Source organism: Castanea sativa, chromosome 10, assembly GCF_040712315.1.
Source record: "Castanea sativa cultivar Marrone di Chiusa Pesio chromosome 10, ASM4071231v1".
NCBI lineage: Eukaryota > Viridiplantae > Streptophyta > Magnoliopsida > Fagales > Fagaceae > Castanea > Castanea sativa.
This window is the reverse complement of record NC_134022.1, coordinates 4,080,916-4,096,420: the sequence shown is the minus strand read 5'-3', so window position 1 is coordinate 4,096,420 and position 15,505 is coordinate 4,080,916. Positions and strand designations below refer to the sequence as shown.

The 15,505-nt window shown below is 33.7% G+C and overlaps 1 protein-coding gene across 1 annotated transcript; it reads right to left on the bottom strand.

Annotated features, from left to right (window-relative positions):
• Window positions 1–12,003: 12,003 nt before the first annotated feature.
• Window positions 12,004–13,974, bottom strand: LOC142613618 (peroxidase 49-like). Its single transcript, XM_075786044.1, has 4 exons — window positions 13,660–13,974; window positions 13,271–13,462; window positions 13,002–13,167; window positions 12,004–12,664 (listed from the first exon to the last, which is right to left on the bottom strand). The coding sequence occupies exons 1-4, from the start codon at window positions 13,882–13,884 to the stop codon at window positions 12,252–12,254; spliced, it is 996 nt and encodes a 331-aa protein (XP_075642159.1). The 5' UTR covers window positions 13,885–13,974; the 3' UTR covers window positions 12,004–12,251.
• Between the last annotated feature and the right edge of the window lie 1,531 nt (window positions 13,975–15,505).

Here is a 15,505-nt window from a genome sequence, read left to right as displayed (position 1 = left end):
CAAGGTTAGTTTCAGCGGAATCAGCACTCTGCACTAAAGAGAAGCTAAGGTGCAGAATCAGCACTATAGAGCAGCTAAGGTGCAGCAAGCTTTGCCCTAATGCATCATGTGGAATCTATGGCTTGAGAGGAACAAGTGGGTCTTTGATGGAGAAGCGTCCTTATGTACTCAGAGCATATTTTGCACACTTTGTTTGATTGGATGCTTGCCTTAGGCGGTGTCCTTTCCATGTCTTTTGTTGATTTTTTTTACTCCCTTTTATTTTTTATTTGTATTCTTTGAAGTTGTACACATCATAATATGTATCTTCCCGCTTCATTTTCTAATAAAACTTTTACTTATCAAAAAACGAGATGGTCAGTAATAATTTCATTGTCCTATTATCATCCAAGGCTGGTCATTTGAAGTAGGCATTCCTATCTGCTTTATTATTTCATTGTTTGATTGGATGCGTGACTTAGGCAGAGTCCTTTCCATGCCTTTTGTTTACTCCATTTATATGTGACTAGAACGTTGCCCGCGCGTTGCGCGAATAATACTGTAAGCTTTTATGTAAAATAGTTTTTGGAATTTTTTTACATATATTGTAGCATAAATGGTGGATATTTTCATTGCTAAAATTACCTACAATTATAGGCATATTTTGTAGGCATATAGGCATATTTTGTAGGCATATAGGCATACTTCGGAGCATGTAGGCATATTTTGTTGCATACCATCTATTGATCGTAATCCAATTAATTGCAAGCATACATTATGCACATCAAACTCCTTCAACCTATCCCTTGTCATACGAAATGACTAACTAAGGCGTTGATCTTATGAATCATCTTCAATAATATTTTAACTATAGCAGTACTAAGTTTGCATAGTGATTCATGTCTAGGCAAAGCAACAAACACACTTTGATATTGTCAAGGCTCTTGCGGACAGCCATACATTAGACTTGACCAATAAATAAATAAATAAAGCAAGTAGTTTCAATGATGGTTGAGATAGACATGATTCAACATTTTTAACAATTTTTTTAACAAAGGTGTACCGGTATAATATATTTAGCAATTTTTTAATACCATTTTGAGTTTATATAGATTCTAGGCTAACCTTCAATTAATGGAGACACCACATAATTTTTTCTGTCCACTTAGTTCTTAATTTGTACCTTTGCAATTCTATTGTTTCTTTCTTTGTCCTTATTTTTAACAATTGAGTTTCTATCATTTAGTAGGACATAGAATATGTGTAGATTGTGGAGATTATTTTAAAACTTTGCTACCAAATAATACTTAACCCCTCAATAGGTAAAAGAAAATTATTCACCTAAAAATAATAACAACTTTCTTACCCATAGCTAATTTAAGTTGTTTCACTCATGTCAACTATATAGGCTGCTACATCATACAACCAAATAAAAATTATAAATTTTCTGTCAAGCATTATCAAACACTATGGATTCAAAATAAAATATATATAATTACTCTTGGGTTCTTTGCACTTCAAATCCCACAAAAGTTTTGCCTCCATTGGCGCTTTGAATGTGACCCAATCCATATAGATACATGAGTTTGTGCTCCGACTACATGTGGCATGGAGGAGCTTGATTTATTGATTAAGCTTCTTCCTCATTGATCTTTCTACCTGCCCAACAAAACCAGATTATTTACTCAACCTGTCTTTGCCTTAGTATCTAAATAGTACCCAATTTTCTTAATCACATCCTCATGTAACATATTTAAATCACTCACCAAAAGCCAAATCATAAATTACAAAAACGGTGTGGCTCAATAAAAATCTTAATCAGTAAAGTTCAAATGAAAAGAAACAAACCACCATCTAGTTTGATTATCAAAAACCCATTACCAAACAACAGCAAAGAATGAACAAATTGAGTATTAGTATTTTGTACCTCTTAGGACTTAGATACTGAAGAACGGTTTGATAAATTAGGAGCCGATGGCTTTTTCTCCTTGCATTTAGTGACTTTAGTCCTTGGCCAAAATAGGTAAAGTTGAAGCTTCAATCTCCTTGAGTCTGTCGTCTCTCAAACATTGCAAACTGCAAACTCAATATCCCAAATAAAATTTTGAAAAAAAAAATGAAAGAAAGAATTAAAGAGAGAGAGAGAGAGAGAGAGAGAGTTGGCAATATTTATTTACAGACACTAAGAAAGGAGCTTTTGTCCATGAACTCATAAAGGAATCGTTGATCCATCATCAATATATAATTTTCAAAAGAAACAGGCACGTAGTGTGCATTTAATTGAAAGGGGAAGTGAAAGAGTTTTTTTTTGTTTTTGTTTTTGCTAGAAGAAGTGAAGAGTTAAGAGACAGAGAAAGAACTGAAAAGTTAAGATAGAGAATGAGTGAAATTTAAAAAATTTAAAGATGGGTTTGATCTCATTGGAAATTACTTGGAAAGTATAATATTATTGTAAAGGTGTAATAGTGCAAAGCTTGGTCTCACTTTGTCAGGTGCTTATCCATAGTGTGCACTTAAATTTGAATGGAGAAGTGAAAGTTTTTTTTTTTTTTTGTCTGGAAGAAGTGAAGAGTCTTTTTTTTTTCTTTTTTCTTTTTGTAATGTTAGGAGAGAGGAAGAAGCGAATTGATTTTTGATGAAGCAATAAGTGCTAAACATAAAAGCTGCATTGTTTTAATTTTTGAGGTTGGAAAAAATCGTTTCATAATAAAGAGAATTGCAAAAAACTCATATAGAGTCTTACATATGCGAACCTCATGCACTCTCGCATGAGGTCTCTGCTTTTATATATATATATATATATATATATATATATATATATATATATATATATATATATAGATATATATATTGATTTGTATTCTTTGAAGAGGGTTTGTACTTTGTACACATTGTTTTATGTGTCATTCCCTTTTCCTTTTCTAATAAAACTTGTAATTATGAAAGATGGTTAATAATAATTAATTGTCTTATTATTAATTATTATCCAAGGCTGGCGAATTGAAGTAGGCATGTCCCTATTATCCAAGACACAAAATAACAATTGTTGAAAGGGAACAATATCATGAGTGCAAGTTTTAAGCGGCTGAGAAGTTAAGGATGGAAAAGAAAAAACAATAAACTACAAGGAATCACACGTCAGTTTATAAACCTCTTGTAGTAAAAAAGTTGTAATACCCCTAATATATCTTGTTTTATTTGCTGAATGTTTTCAAGTATTTCCATATCTTACCATTCTATTTGAATTTGACATGATTATAAGCTACTGCACAAGCAGGCGCATATATGTACCCAACATAATGTGCTTTGTGGAGGTGGCCTGAATATGAATCAGATCAGCTTGTTTCTTATAATTGCTGTACTTCAATTACCTTTTTTATTTTATTTTTTATAATTTAGTTCTAGATGGAAGCCTGGTTTTCTAGTTTTATGTAAATAATCAAGTAATATGCCTGAAATTTTGATTTCACAGATAGCAAAAATCACTGAAGAAAGTGTAACCATTTCTCAGCCATACTCGCTGAAGACTTTCTGGGGTTACTCTGCTTTCCAGAATCTAACAGTAGGTGCTGAAGGGTCATGGTAATCGACCATGACCAAGTAGGAGTATAATTGAGATGTGACACATGTTTATGTTTGCTCAAACTATGAACTTGTAAGGGTGTTGATACTTTTTGTTTCAGGCTTTGATATGGTGACTGGTTGGGCAGTGACAACAATGGAGTAATCAAATAAATTTGAACTATACATGCCAATCACTGTTTGGTTCCCTCTTTTTTTGGTTGTTATAACATCCCCTATTAGCTCTTTGCCTTTAGGAGAGTGTTTTTTGCATGTTACCAATATTTAAATGATGGGTGTAATTTTAAGTAAATAGAACCTGTGCAAGGTGTACCATAGATGCAACTTGTTTAAGCCGAATCAGGTTAGAGATCAGATCAAGTCGAACTTGGCCAAATGTTTGAATTAAAACTCTCAGCTCTTAAGCTAACCTTGCCCATCTGTGCTTGGTCTCAAATTGGCATGTCAAGCTGGGGCAACTTAGGTGTTTTGGATCAAGTTCATGTGTTTGTATATGCTTGAATGAATGCAAGGATGTGCCTGTCTGTGTGGCTTAGAGTTTCAGGTTGGGTCCAACTTCTCAGATGACCTCTTTGATGATCATCAGGTAAGGGTAAACTCCTAACATCATACAGGAGTTTGCTTCAAAGAGTAATTAAATGCATCTGTCATCTTTCTGTGAAACACTGAATGGCTCATTGGTAGTCAATTCCAGGCCTAATTTTCTTTCTTTTTTGGGCCTCTATGAGTGATGACTCAAAAAGGATATTCATCTAGGTTTTATATTCAGCATTGTAATTAAAAGCCATTGGAGGGTGTTGTCTTGTTCACAAAATATGTCCAATCCTCTGAAGTTATATAAGGGGCCACATTCTAAGTTTCTAACTTCGTGTAATGTGAGAAGTGGAATTAAGATGGAACATGCGAACAGTTTTAATTTGAGCAAGCTCATTTTATTTTGTTTTGCTTTTAGGCTAGAGAACTCTTCCCCTTCCTCACAACCCTAGCCTCCCACAGGTTGATCTTGGACCTTCCACAAGGGCTTATCATACCTTTATATTCACGTACCTTGATATTTATTGGGCTGTCTCTTCATCCCATTTGTTCAACCATGCTGTCTCTCCCATATAGAACTTTTAGAGCTCGAGTTATATTCAGTAGTAAGTATTAAGATAGAATTTCTAGGTTAATTTTCATCTTTTTCATTGATAATTCAATAGTTACAACAACTGGCTCGAGAGATTTGAACACTAGGGACATTTCTATTGAGTTGAGTTACAAGATTCTTGACAAAATCTTTATCATCCTTGAGCATTACTTTCTCAAGATATTGTGAACTATTATGACATTTAAGTTAGATTTAAAACCATTAAAAGATGATTTTTGACTTGAAGAAATGTGTTATGTAATGGGCCAACAACATAGGCTCATAGCAGAGATGATCGATTCACATAGGCCTCCTTTTTTATTCAGCACAAGTCTTCGGATGAGTGGATCATATTGGTTCTTTTCATGCTAGATGGTTTAGATGTTAAGCCTCTGATTCGAACTCACAGGCCCATGTAAACTATAACAACAAAGTGACCTTGGTTCTTGATAGGCTTTAAATTAGTACGGCCACTAATCTAATTTAATTTTTTAGAGGTCTCTTTTCTCCACAAAAAAAATACTGCCTCTTATTCAATTAAACAGCACAAGTTAATGTAATTTTTTTGTTCATGGATATCATTTTTCACTTTTAATTGAATTAATACCTGATTCTCAAAAAAACAAAAAAAAACAAAAAAAAAAAAAGATTAATACCTAAAAATTTCACCATTAGGAATTTTTCGTTTTCACTTATTAGTGGGCACGCCAAGTTTTTTAGAATCTATTTATTATTTAATCTATATCTTTTATGTTTTTTTTAATCTAATTAAAAAGATCTGAAATGGTGAATATTTTAAAGAAAAAGTAGTTTTTAATCTCTAAAATTCTTGATATTTTGTAAAATGGAGGATACAATTTAATCTAGTCAAATCCACATCTAAAGGAAATTTATTCAATAGTATAACTTGAAGTTAATCCCACTATTATTATTATTATTATTATTATTAGAGTTATTCTAATTAAAAGATTTTGGGCATAGTGCATGGTTCATTTTTGCTTATTAGGCATATTAAATTTTTATTTATTATTTAAATCACAAGTTTATGTTTTTATTTAACTCAACTAGTTAGCACTCATAGTATTTAATACAAGAAAATAATAATATAAAATCCTCATTTAAAGTAAACTTGAACATGAACCTAACCCTTGTTATTATACATACATACATATATATATATATATTGATCAAAGTGTAAGATCTATTCACAATTGAAAAAAGAAAAGTTCCACTAAGATGGATGAGTGTAAAATTAAGTTCTTTATTAACCAACTATGTAAGCAATTACGCAATAGTGTCAGTAGCTATAATTTTATGGCTATTTTATGGAAAATGAGCATGGAATTTGACTGGCTCAATCATAGGTTGGATCATGGATGACATCTTTGAGGAAAGCAAGTCATAAGACAGTCTTTGGCGTTGAAGAAGGCCAATAATTAAATTTGTAAGTCAACAAGGAGACAGTTGTTAGTTAGGCTATGAGATAGAGTTGGTAGCACTTGAAGAAATAAGTCTGTTTCATGTAAGGCATGTTGAATTTGATTTAGGATACTTGCTTAAAAATTTGGATCAGTTTGACTTAGGATACTTAACAATTTAGATCGGTTTGACCAAGGATAAGTTGGCTGTAGCATATGCTGAGGCTAATATGATTAAAGTAATGTTAGGAACATAACATCGTTCATAATTGCTAATATGACCTATTGTGATTCGAGCAACAAATTATGTTAGCCCTTTTGAAAAATATTATGCCCGTAGGGGTATTGATATGATTAATGCAACAGTCTTTGTTGCCAAGGCCAATGTAAGATGCTTTTTCCGGCGGTCTTTGGTGGATCCCTCTCTCTCTCTCAATTGCTTTAGTTATACTTTTGTATCAACATCTTTGGAGCAACTACTGCTCTTGTGTTGAAGATTCATTGATCAAGTTGTTTTATATCAGTAGAAGACTAGAAGTGTAGAACCACAACACAAATAATCATATGCTTTTCTTTCTATTTCCTTTTTTTGAAGCATATTTAATCTTCAGTTAGAAATTCCTTCTGTTCAATGTTTAAAGAAATTAAAGACTTAAATAACAGCAATTTGAAATTCCTTCCGTTAGATTGATTTGCATGAGAACCAGCTTTAGCCCATTTAGCCACAATTTTGCTCATACTCTCTCTATATGTATTTTGTTATATTTGTTTTTGCTCTAGTCTAAGAGCTATTAACAGTTGAAAAAGAAAAGTCTCACTAGGATGGATGAGTGTAAAATTAAGTTATATATTAACCATCTTTATTAAGCATTTACGCAACGATGTCAGTATTTATAATTTTATGGATAGTGAGCATGGAAGTTGACTGGCTCAATGATAGGTTGCGATCTTTGAGGAAGCAAGTCATAAGGCAACCTTACGTTGAAGGAGGCCAATAATCTAGAAAGCACGGACGCGGCTGGGAGGGTGCCGCACCCGAGTCCTACTTGGCCCGAAGCGGTTGCCCGCGCGTCGGTGCCACGTCTGAGTTTTTTTTTTTTTTTTCACGGATTCGCGCCGACTCAGCTTGATTCGCGCTGACTCGGCTTGATTCGCTCCGAACCGAGCAGATTCGGCCAGAATCGGGATGTATCGGCCGTATCAGGTCGTATCGGCCGGCGATCGAAACAGCCGAAACAGGCCGAAATCGGCCTTAAATCTCGCCGAAACAGCCGAAATCGACTTTGAATGAGGCCCAAACACCCTAAATCTGTCATTTCTCAAATTTTTTGAATATTTGTTGCTTCGTTTTGTGTTTCCTTTTTGGTTTTGTGTTTCTTGCCTTCTTCTTTCTTTGTTTTGTGAATCAAGGCATAGTAATATGTTTTTTAAGAATATTTTAATTGTAAAAATATATAGAAAATATAAATAAAAATATTTTTAATAATTTTTTAATTGCCGAGTCCCGCACCCACACCCGAGTCCCAAAATGCACCCGTGTTTCATAGCCGATAATAAAATTGTTCAGGTCAATAAGGAGACAGAGAGGAAGAGTTGGAAGCTATGGCACTGAGTTGGTGGCACTTGAAGAAATAAGTCTGTTTGATCAGTTTTGACTTAGGTCACTTGCTTAAAAATTTTGATCAGTTTGACTGGGGACACTTAAAAATTTAGATCAGCGGTTTGACCCAAGATAAGGTGATTGTTGCAAATGCTAAGGCTAATATGATTAGACTAATATTAGGGATATAACACCTTTCATAATTGTTGGTATGATATGTTGTGACCCGAGCAATAAATCATGTTATTAGTGAAGAAAAATATTATGACCCTAAAGATATTGATAGGATAATTGCAACAGTCTCTATTACTAAGGCCAGAATAAGATGCTCTCTCTCTCTCTCTCTCTCTCTCTCTCTCTCTCTCTCATATTTTCTAAATTGCTTTAGTTATACTTTTTTATTAACAATTTTTATTTTTATGGAAACGGGAGGTCTTATTTATAAGATTAAAGTTTATACATCACCAACATTCAGCCATCAAGTACAAAGTCTATTAGTTCCGAGGCCTGCCAAATCCCTTACAAAACACACATACAAAACTAGGACAGGTACTATATACAGACAAAAGGTTTTGCTAGTGAGCTTCTCGCTTCGCCAAGGCATCCGCGCAATCATTAGCTTCATGGTAGGCGTGAAGCACTTGTACCTCCCAGTCCTGGTCCATGAGGTTCCTACAATCACAAATTAAAGGCATTATAGTAGTAGGATAAGTTGCAGTTTTATCTTTTATCCATGGTAGCACTACACTAGAATCAAGTTCAAGCTATATAAACTTAAATCCCATATCCCAAACTATTGCCAAACCCTGTCGGACAGCTACCAACTCAACCATGTTATTTGATGCGAGTCCCAAATGAAGGGAGAAACCAGAGATCCATCCACCCAAGTGATTCCATAAGATGCCCCCTGCACCAGCTAATCCTGGGTTATCTAGCGCACTACCATCAGTATTAACAATTTTGGAGCAACTAATGTTCTTGACATCTAGAAGATTCATTGATCAGGTTGTTTTATTAATATCAATAGAAGTGTGTAACCACAGCACAATTAATCATATAGTTTTTATTTTTTTTTTTTTTATTTGAAGCATATTTATGTTTAAATAAATTAGAGACTTAACTATCTGCAGTGTGATTTCGCTTTCTGGTTGATATTTCATATTTGGCACTTTCAAAGTTTGCCACCAGAGACAACTTCAAAGTTACTCTAATAAAATATTAATATACCGGAGCCAATGGACTAAGCGTGATGTAGCGGAAGCTACAAGAAAATAAACATGTTGTTTTCTGAATGAAAAAAAAAAAAAAAAAAAAAAAAAAAAAAAAAAAAAAAAAAAAAAAAAACTAAGCACGTTAGCTTCTAAATGAAAACCTCAAATCCACAAGGGTCCCTTGAATTCACAAGGTGATAAAGTTTTGGAATCTACCAAAGATAAATAGACAAAGTTTGTATTTTTTTAATATAAAAAATTGAACTACCCTGGAGGCTACAATATGTTTAAATAGTAAAAAGAAACCTTATGGTGGCTAGGAAAACACCCATAAACCCTAATTCGCACTAATCACGTAATTAGGTAGCAGATAGTAATTTTGCCAAAAATAGCAATTTTGCCAAAAATAGCAAAATTTAGATAATTGAAAAAATTGAAATATTGTCTATAAGAAACATTCCAAAACAGACAGGACTTTATTCAAACTTTTAAAATAAAAATTATTAAGGAAAAACAAATATTATTAAAAATAGCAAAAACACTTTTTTCAGGGCCTTAACGAAGGAATTTGCCTAAATTTAGGCGACGCTTGAGGCAAGCAGCTTAAGTCTAGTTTAGAATGTTATTTCCCTTCAATTTGCCAAATTTCATGCAATTCTAACATCATCACCCTGATGGCCTCTACTAGCATCTCCCGGATCTTATTGCATCATGACTTTTGATGCCCTTACTTGCTACTCCAGGAAGGCCTGTGCTATTTGTTCTTCATCAAAGTGGCACATCCAACCCTGTCAGTATGGGATGGTAGGCAAGTATAGCGTTCCAAAATTCTCTCAAGTCTCAACCTTGTAATTTGTAAAATCAGTCTACATGTAATCCAAGGTTGGCAGAGCTAACCATAAAATGGCTTGAAAGGTAGGTTTGTTAGCATCAAAATTTAAAATTTACTTTTTTTAAGTACAAATATACTTTAGCACATTTTCAGCAAAATGTTTTTATTAAGAATTTATATAAGATATTCCCAAATGGACACTAATATTTTTCTCTTGAATATTCATTGATCAAGCTATTATATTAATATTAGTATACGTGTATAACCACAGCACAAATAATCATATAGTTTTTTTTTTTTTTCATTTTTTGAAGCATATTTAATCTTTTGATAGAAATTCCCTCTACTAAATGTTTAAAGAAATGAGTGTTTGAATTTGGTAAGAAAGTGTAATTAAGTATGTATACTTAGCAGTTAGTTTGTTTTTCTTTAAAAAAAAAAAAAAAAAAAACTTAAATATCAGAAATGTGATTTCGCTCTCTGGTTGATATTCGGGACCATTACTGGAGTCAATGGCCCATGGGCCAAGTGGCACATCCAACCCCTTTAGTATGGGATTGGTGGGCAACTCCCATATAGGGTTCCAATTCTCTCTCAAGTCTCAACCTTGTCATTTGTAAAATCACTCTACAATAAAGCCAAGGCTGGCAGAGCTAATCATAACGTGGCTGGAAAGGTAGGTCTGTAAGCATCAAAATTTCAATCATGCACTTCTTCTGTTCTTGACTTTTTATTCAAAAAAACAAAATGTCACATCGATTGGATTGCTGGCTCACAATGCTCTGAAGTGAAGTAAGAAGATACATGGACCATTTCTCAATTGCTTTGAAAATAGATATAATTGCCGCCGAATAAATTGGGAATTCAGGGCAGTTGAGCCTCATTGAATTTTCACCAATTCAGTTTCGTTGAGTTTCATTTAGTGTTAGACAATGACCGAGTTAGGACTTCCGAGTTAGTGGGTCAAAAGTATAAACAAGAAATATAGGTTGATGATTGGTTGTCAATTATTTTATTTTATTTTATTTTTCTAATAATTCTTTGTTAAATTTTTTGGATTACAATGATTTGTGGTTTGAAGTTGTTTAGGTTAATACACTGTTATTTGGGTTGATCTGTGAGATTGATTGAAGTAATATGTGAAAGAAGAAATGTCACGTAGGAAATATTTTCATAACACTTTCATAATAAATCTTAAGTAGTAAGTTGTTACTAACTGTTATTAGTGAATAAAAAAATAATTTAAAAAGTGTGTTCAAATTAAAATTAATAACAAATTACCACTAATAATTTGTTGTAAAAGCGTTATAAAAATGTTGTGTTCATGGCAAATAAAAGCCAAGATTTTGGACCACCGAGAGGGATGGCTTAGTGGTCAAGGTGTGTGATCGCTGTCTTGAGATCCCACGTTTGAATCCTAGCGGAGAGCGGAGAGTGGAGAGTGAGGAGTGGGGTTGCCTCTTGCAGTTAACCCATGATTTACTAGCTTTCTCGCAGGACTAGAGTGAGGTCTGTGGTCACCTCCGACGACAGTAGTTATAGCTCAATCCAACATTCTCTAATGGAGATGCTCCTATGGTCATGTCCATAGTGAGTCACAATAATCACCCTTGCCCCCTTTTTTATTCAAAAAAAATAAAAATAAAAAGCCAAGATTTTGGAGAGAGGTGGGCCAATTAAGGTTAGGCCTAATAGGTATAGCTAGTGATGACGGTGGCAGGGGAAGCACCATTTTCCATGGTACAACTAGTGGAGATGGTAACTTTAGGAGAAGTTTTAGCCAACCGTGGTGATAAGAATAAGATATCTGGATTGGTGTACTGTGGTTCTGGCCAGGATGAAATCTTCTAAAAGCAATAAAGTCTAGCTCACAACAACATTTCACCGACTGTGAAGGTAGCAAGTCGGCCGTTGTTGATAAAATATTGCAAGAATTGTCAGCGTGTAACATTCCTTATCTATAAAAATTCATGATAGACACCATTTTTAACAAGTGGTGACAAGGAATTGTTAAGCATTCATTAAGAAGAAAATTCCAATGCAATCCAGCTACTTTTATGAACAGTCAAGCGACATTTAATCAAAAAATCTATATTTTTATCAACTTCTGCTCCGTGACACTAAATTGATAACGTTCGAAATAAACTAATCCTTGACACATATTTTAAGGACCAAATTTTGCCGTCCCTAAATAAAGTTGGCTCTTACATCATAATCATAATTGGTGCCTTTTAAATGTAACAAGAAAAACGTGATGTCAAGAAGGATCCCAGTAGCTTCAACTTTTATTTAAAACAAGGTAAACTATAACTTCCATAAATCCACATTACGAAACCAGCAATTAAACTGCACAACTGTATGTTGTCCAGAATATAGTGGCCACATCAAGCTACACATACATTTTTCGTATAAAACAAAGGAAACAGAACAACCAAATGAAAATGTAATTTTTATTGTTATTTTTCATGAGAATCAATGAAAAAACTGCAGTTATGTAGTACTATCAAGAGTTAATCTTCCTGCAGTTCGTTCTAATCTCTCCCCTTGAACCTGTCAATGGAGAAATATTTCCCATCTTAACAATGGACTTAGGGAATTGCTCAAAGAAAAGTTGGCTGTTCTCTGCGTATTGCTTTACCAATTCCCTTGATCCTTCATTCTTGGTTAAAAGAACTTGATCAGAGTTCAGAAGGCCCTTTGAAGCCAATATGTTCTTGTAGTAGTTGTTATCAAACTTTGTTGGGCTGACATAGTCCAAGAAAAACAGGTTCTGATCACCACCAGATTTTGGGCATCGGGTTTTCAATTGGGCCGCATATGATTGATCAAGTGTGTAGTCGGGCTGTCCATTTCCTGACTGGTTGTACAGTCTTTGCCTGAAGCTGGTGCACCGGGCATTTCCAATTGTATGGCTCCCTGTATAACAAAATTTAGTTCACACACAAACATTCAGGTTATGATATTGGAGAATGTATGAGTTTGAGAACTTAGTATGTATTTAACTATTTCTCTTTACAAATAAGAATAGTACACAATAAAGTAGTATGTAGTTTATACATATATTAAAGTCAATAATAATTTTTCATCTTCGTACCTCAGTAGATTATGAAAAATATCATGTCGGTAACATTATTTTTCTAATTTTGTCCAATCAATGTTTTGAGCAATCTCATTTGATGACACAAAAGAGACCATGTCTTAAAGTTAAAGGACCCTAGCTGTATGGCATAAGCAAGTGCATTAGAGTCTTTACCCAACAGGGCAACAAGATCAACAATATCAAGCCCTTGTCGCTTGAACTTAGTGAGGATGGTCGGGAATGTGTTGTTTGGGGCAGGAATATTGTTGTTAGAACCGCTCAAGCTTGCAGTTCTGGAGTCTCTTCTGCCTAATAGTACCTCCCAGCTGGGCCCACCTCTCTGTGTGCATCCAAAACATGATCAGAATTGAGTATTGGCCATGTAAGAGTAATTTGGTCGTGCCCAATTAATACAATGCACTAAAAATGTTAGTAATACTTACCAGAACAGTGGATTCTTTTGCAGCTATGGCCAAAAGGTCAGCACAAGATACTGTACGAGGGCACTCTTTCTCCAGTGCAGATTTGATCTCATCGAGGACATCAAAACCTCGAGCTGAATTCTTGTTAGGAACTGATCCCTTCTCACTGACTATGCTTCCACTGCTGTCTAACAGTAATGAAGCATCACAACCCTGCAATATAGACAACTTGTGTCAACCACACTAAGCCATCGTGATACATAATAGAGTTCTGCTTATGAAATTTACAAGCACGGGTAATAATATGTAGTCCTCGTAATTAGCATGTTGCAATATAATTGAATTGAATTTATGAAGTTAATGAGAGCTAGTCATTGAAGTGACAAGTTATAGCAAGCTAGTAGCAAGACCTGGACAAAACAATCATGGAAATGGAGCCTGAGAATTGAAGCTGCCATACGGGCTTCTTTGGCCACAGCCTTGGCCAGTACGGACCTTACAATCTCTTGAGCTTTTGGGCAAGAGTGGTCATAAAACTGTGGGTAAAGGTTACCACCTTTGGTCTTGCTAGAGAAGCAAAGAGGAGCAAAAGCACAAAGAGAAAGAACCAAGAGAAAACTAGTGAGCTGAGACATTATTGTCTCTCTTTTTTGTCTTACACAAGGTTCTAGACCAAGACTTCTATAAAACACTTGCAGAGAAATTTCAAAACTTGATATGATGAGAGGTGGATGGCTTTCGAGTATTTATAGGGAAAACTTTGTAGACAATATTAGACGAAGTCTTAAGAAGAGAGGAAAAAAAAAATAGGGAAGGGAACAAAAAAGTTGGAGTTGGTACTAATTAACTAGGGAAAAGAGAAACGCCGGACCGCCAGCGCGCCAGAGTAGGTAGCTTTGCATACTTCGGCTTATTACTAGAAGCTCTTAGCTGATTACAGTGAAGCAACCTTTTGAATTATCATAGTAATAAATCTAGAATTACATCCAATTTCATGACATACTAAAGTTTTAATTGGTTGACTCACGACATACAAAAGTTTTAATTGGTTTTTTTTTTTTTTTGAGGGGGAAATGTTTTAATTGGTCGACTCAATGTGATCGACACTTTTCCCCACTATTTTATGCATAAATCTACTACTAACCATCCATTACTTCAACATGTGAAATTGTGTGAGTCCGTTGTAATGTTATTAAGAGATTAAAGTTATAAAATGATTTAAAACTATTAAGTTTAATTGATAACTAAATTGATAAAGAGGTTTTTAGATTTGTGAATTGAGAAATGATAAAGAAAGACATGGTAAAAGTGTTGTTATTTTATCTTATAAATATTTAATTTCACACTTGAATTCAAATAATTCAATACTAATGATCAACAACGTTGATTTATTATTGTTATTATTATTGGCATCAACTTCGAATGTCTTTTTTGATAATAATAAAACGGCATTTTTATCTTTTCACTTTTTTTTTGGATAAAAAATTGAATAGAAATTAAAAGAAATAAAATTTTCAAAAACTTATAGATTTCCAAAATCAACCATAGAGTGATATCTTAAAACCCCAAGAATTTGGTCTAATAGTTCCTAAAGTTCATGAGATTCATGACATCTTAAATCCAAACTCTTAGCTAGCATCTTAAGGCCAACCAATGGCGAAACCAGAAATTTTTGCTTAGAGGCTAAGTTGCAACACTAATATATTAGTCAAGAACCCCCCCCTCACCCATATACACACACTTTTTTATATGATAAGTTATATGTATACACACATCCCAAAAAAAAGTTTAGTATTTTTTATCAAAACTATATTTGATGACAATCTTTCATAAAATAAAATTCATCTTATACCATTTTCACTATAAAATTTTTAAAAAGTTTCATTTTCAATTCAAATTATCAAATTTTATACCAAAGTGAGTAAAAAATATTTCAATTGAACTAATAAAATTTCAAAAATATGAATAATCCAAAACTTGAAGGAACAAGTTTGGCTCCAAACATATTTGAAAGTATCTTACTCTAACCTATTATATGGCAATTAAAGAAACATTTCATGTATAGTTTTAGTCACAAAATATTTTAATGAGTCAATGAATTGTTTAGTTGCCACATAATATGGATTGAAAAAGATAGATCCAAACATGTTTGGTACCAAATTTTTAAAAAAAAAATATTAACAAATATAAGAACACATTTTACAATAAAGAATAAAATGGAGAAAAATAAAGTATTGTCTCTATAACTATTAGACC